Source organism: Sinocyclocheilus anshuiensis, unplaced genomic scaffold (genome assembly GCF_001515605.1).
Source record: "Sinocyclocheilus anshuiensis isolate Anshui unplaced genomic scaffold, SAMN03320099.WGS_v1.1 scaffold436, whole genome shotgun sequence".
Classification (NCBI taxonomy): domain Eukaryota; kingdom Metazoa; phylum Chordata; class Actinopteri; order Cypriniformes; family Cyprinidae; genus Sinocyclocheilus; species Sinocyclocheilus anshuiensis.
In genome coordinates, this window is record NW_015560618.1 from 2,410,298 (window position 1) to 2,415,351 (window position 5,054).

Consider the following 5,054-nt stretch of genomic DNA (forward strand, 5'->3'; position numbering starts at 1 on the left):
TACTATTTTGGGACAGCAATGGTATCATGCATGCTTGTAACCAAACTTTTTCTTTCGTTATGTGTCTGCAACTCCTTCACTTATCCTCTAGCTTAGCATAAGGATGCTAAATGGTTATTAAAAGTTCTTTTGATTAGCTACAACAAGATATCACTTGACACCTATTACAAAGACACTATTAACACTTGCAAGGTTTTCTGAAACTATATGGTGGGCGAAAAGTGTCTTCTGGTTACTTTCAGATGCCTGTTGAACATTAAATACATTTTTACTGTTTTAAGGATTGAAAATATGATACAACTAAATATCTTGGCACTATTTAAATTGTTTTTTTCAACACGTTGAATGTGTCATACAGTTGGCTATTGTAGCCATCAGTTCAGATGACCAATTTACTAAAATACACCAAAGTATATTAAAGATGGAAAAAGCAATAACACTTGCAAACAAGACGTGCATATCAAAAAAGCACAGCCATTGTTTGTTGGCTAAACACAAACACAGAGCTTGTATACAAGAGATCTGATGCAAAAGTCAGCATTTGCTTATCTGCCCGTGAACTTTCCAGTCTGATTTGCATCTCTGCATCTACACAGCCGTGCTGTAGCTGCTTTCATAGACAGAAACACTATTGCGCCTGTCTAAGCTAGTTAGCGTCACCCCAAAAACTTCCTCTTTCATTGTGGTTAAGTGATACTAAACGGATGATGCCAAGACAAGACGGTATAAAAAGAGTTGTGAGAACAGCCCGCTCTTATTAACTGAAATAACCGAAGCACAGCAGCTCGCCAACACATATCAGCACCAGAAAAGTTATTACGATGCCAACTATATTATCATCTTCAACTGAAATGAAGAACATGAACAAGGAGGATAAACCAGTCAGTCCTAGGTAAGTGTTGTTTATTGTTGCAGTTACTTTTGAAATGTGAGTTAAAAACAGTATGTATATCATGGAACTGGTGCTTTTGTCATACAAATTTAACTGAAAAAAAAAAATTCTCCCTCCTCAGGAGACTAGACAAGTGGCGGTTTCGTTGCCTGTTGACAGACAAGTAAGCTATAGTTTTTCTCTTATAATCACTATTGTGTTGGGATTGCATTTGAACATTCACTCATTATGCTTTATTCAAACAGATTGAACCCTAGTGAGACTCTGCTGTGGTCCCAGTCATTGGAAAACCTTCTTAGATCCAAATGTAAGAGGCATACACATAATTACTTATTGAATCTAAGTCGTGACATTATGCACACATACTTGTATGGATTTTGTAATTGATGTTATGTAGGTCAGGGCAAAAATGTACAAACAAAGCCTACACTGTTTGATAGATGGTCAGATAGCTGGATCAAGCAACTGACCTGAACTAGTGGTATATGTATGCAAAAGAGTAGAGAAAAGCAGCTTCGGTTTTACTAAAGCTGTTTGGACATGTAAGCCACACATAAAAATGTAAATAATAATAATTCAAAATAATAATTCAAAAATGTACTTTCAATTAGTGTGCAATAAATTGATCAAAAGTGACAGTAAAGACATTTGTTATAACAGATATTGAAAGAAATGCTGTTTTTTATTTTCTGTTCATCAAAAAATGCTTTCAAAGAATGAAGTATCATGGTTTTCGCAAAATATCAATCAGCACAACTGTTTTCAACAATGATAATAATAATAATAAACGTTCCTTGAGTAGCAAATCAGCATATTAGAATGATTTCTGAAGGATCATGTGACACTGACGACTGCTGAAAATTCAGCTTTCCATCACAAGAATAAATTATATTTTAAAATATATTCAAATAGTAAACAGTTACTTTAAATTGCAATAATATTTCACAATTATTACTTTTACTGTATTTTTATAAAATAAATGCAGCCTTTAAAAAAAAAAAAGAAAACAACAACCACAAAATTTTGAATGGTCTAATGTTTTTTTAATGTCCAATAGTTGCTGTAAAACCGAAGCTGCTTTTGGCTTTCAGTTTGTTTTTTAGAGATCATATCTGCATACATAAATTTCTTGGTTTGGATCTTTTTTTTTTTTCCTATATATATATATATATATATATATATATATATATATATATACATAGTGAGAGAGAGCAAAAATATCTCAAAGCATGGAATACATTTGAATATCAAGCAAAGATGTTTATTTATTATAAAGATCAAGCACCTTGATACCAGTTGGTTAAAATTCATTTTAAAAATGGTTCGGTTCTGAGAAAAGCACTTTTTTTTTGTAGCTGCCACTTGATATTTTTTATACTCATTTTGTATCCACTGCGATGAAATTCAGTTTTCAGAGTGTCCAAACACGTACTGAGGCCCAGTGGCTGCTGCACTGACGTAAAACAGATGCACTCACATTGAGCAACAGACTAACCCTGCGGTTTGTTCTTATAGATGGCATGGCAACATTCCACACCTTCCTCAAATCTGAGTTCAGCGATGAGAACATTGAATTTTGGCTGGTATGCGAAGACTTCAAAAAAATCAGGAGTTCCTCCAGACTACCCTCAAGGGCCAAGAAGATATTTGAGCATTACATCAAGGCAGAAGCTCCCAAAGAGGTAAGAACAGTGTGCACCGAAGAAGATCTCCATGTGGTTTTATTAATCGATAGAGTAATCGATCAACGTCAACATGATTCTCCGTCAATCTCTCCTCAGATAAACATCGACCACGTCACGAGAGATCTTATCAAGCAGAACGTCCAAGCTCCCACCAGAGTGTGTTTCGATGAAGCTCAGAGGATTGTCTACGGTCTTATGGAGAGGGATTCCTATCCCAGGTTTCTTCGCTCGGACATGTACAAATCACTCCTGGAATCAGTCTCACAGCGGATTAAGGTCTGAGAACATCTTGAATGAAGGACTTTAGGACTCCAAACACATTTGTGGGACTGTTGGAGCAATGCACAAGATGGCCGTGGAGTAATCTGGCTTTGTGGAGATTCAGGCCTGGACTTGGGTTGCACTGGACATTGTGATCCACAAAAAAAGCTTGAATAAGCTATTGTTTATACGTACTGTATTACACTGCTCTATTGTTCTGTGTGGCTGTGGGACATACAAAGACAAATGAGCTTTCTGTACAGCTCACCTGTGATGAACCACAGGAGATCTCAAACGTGCTGCAACCATAGGAACACCATATGGACCTTATTTAACTTTATTACTTTGATGAGTGTCAAATCTGGTTAGCATGAGATGCCTCGGGAATAATACTAATGACATTTTAATTCTTTAATATTAACTCATTACTCAATGAGCAACAGGAATTTCATGGACATGAAATGATCTGTAAACATACAACGTACAGAGCAAATGTAAATCCCACTGTTTTTGTGTCCAGTGGGGAACTTATGGGATATTCTCACAATAATATGTATAACACACCTAGCCATTTAAATTTTTTACTAAGATTTCTCATTTGGATATTATTTCAGGAGGTCAACAAGTGATATAAAAAGTTTGGCTTGTGTTTCCTGGATGCATCAACTCCTCATTTCTGAATGGCAAATTAATGATGGACTTACAAAAAGTGAGATCCAGATTGTCTGGATGTTCATTTTTAAGAGCCGTTTAATAACTTAATAAACACAACTGTAAATAGAAAGTCATTCGTTGTTGTTGTTTTTTTGTTTTTGTTTTTAGTTTGGGGAGGCCTGAAAGATTTATTTGGAAGCCAAGTTACATTTATTTAAAGGGAAGTAACACTTCTGCAGCAAAACTATTTAACAAAAAAATGGTTGTTAAGTTTTAAATGTTAATATGGTCACACTTTAGTTTGGGGACAAATTTGCACAATTAAATATCTATTAACTATGACATTTGCCTCAATAAACTCCTAGTTTGCTACTTATTAATAGTTAGTAAGGTAGTTTAGTTATGGGGTAGGATTAAGAGATCTAATATATGCTTTATAAGTACTAATAAACAGTCAATATGCTAGTAATATATGCATGCTAACTAGTTAATAGTGAGAAAATGGTTCCTAAGCTAAAGTGCTACCTTTAAAACAACTGATATTCTGTTCATTGAAAAACAAAATGGTTCAAAAGTTCTGATAAATTATGCTATAGCATCATGTCTGTGTGTGTATACATATATATATATATATATATTTTTTTTTTATTTTTTTGCTCAAATATTTTTTGGGCCACAGCAAGCAATGCAAAATTTTAGGGACTTTCCTTTAAAATGAAAGAAATATATATTTTGCCATATGTAATATGAAGTGTAATAAACAGACGTAGTTATAAGAAATGTATATTGGATATCCCCTTCAGCATGCTGCTTTCTGTTTCATGACCGAAAGTTTGTGGGGGGAGGGGATGGGGTAACATCACATGATGACGCCTGACTTTCTGTCACCACTTCCCTATTTACACAAATAGTGTGATAGTCACCGTACTCTTTTCAAATATCACAGACAAACAGGAAGTTGACATGCCCCTCAGCTAGAACAAAAAAGAATCACATCACACACGTACTGTCTGGTTTATTTTTTCCTATAATCCTTATTTGGAAAAAAAATGTAATTTCCTCTATGAGAATATTGCAGGTTTTATGGCTGGTCAGGTGCTCTTTAAAAATTTATTTTCAATCTTTAAAGATTGTCTTTTACTATTAACCACAATAAGCAGCATATTGTAAATTACTTTATGGTGTATGACTCATTAGAAAGGGATGCATAAAAATATAGGCCTATGTCAATGTCATGTGATTTGAAAAAAAAAAAATGTTTTATTAAATATCACCTTGATAGTGAAAAATCTGATATAAATATGTTAGCAATCTGTGTGACAAGAGCATATAAAGACAGCACCATTAGGCATCATCTATTGACTCGTAACTGGTTAACTGTAAGTTACCTTACCATATATGATGAAAACATCGAAGATGGTTTAACATCACATTATCTGTTATTTACAAAATACATCAGTAAATGTTAAAACAACAGCATGGCCAAAGATGAATTTGTCACAGTTATGGACTTTTGTGTTTCCTTCTGTTTCTGTTCTCCTGCCTAGTTATGCTGCGTTCAC

The 5,054-nt window shown here is 34.4% G+C and overlaps 1 protein-coding gene across 1 annotated transcript; it reads left to right on the forward strand.

Annotated features, from left to right (window-relative positions):
- Positions 1-711: 711 nt before the first annotated feature.
- Positions 712-3,541, forward strand: rgs13a (regulator of G protein signaling 13a). Its single transcript, XM_016478058.1, has 5 exons — positions 712-892; positions 1,014-1,055; positions 1,138-1,199; positions 2,408-2,574; positions 2,674-3,541. Exons 1-5 carry the CDS (start codon positions 822-824, stop codon positions 2,857-2,859), a joined length of 528 nt encoding a protein of 175 aa, XP_016333544.1. The 5' UTR covers positions 712-821; the 3' UTR covers positions 2,860-3,541.
- The last annotated feature ends 1,513 nt before the right edge of the window (positions 3,542-5,054 follow it).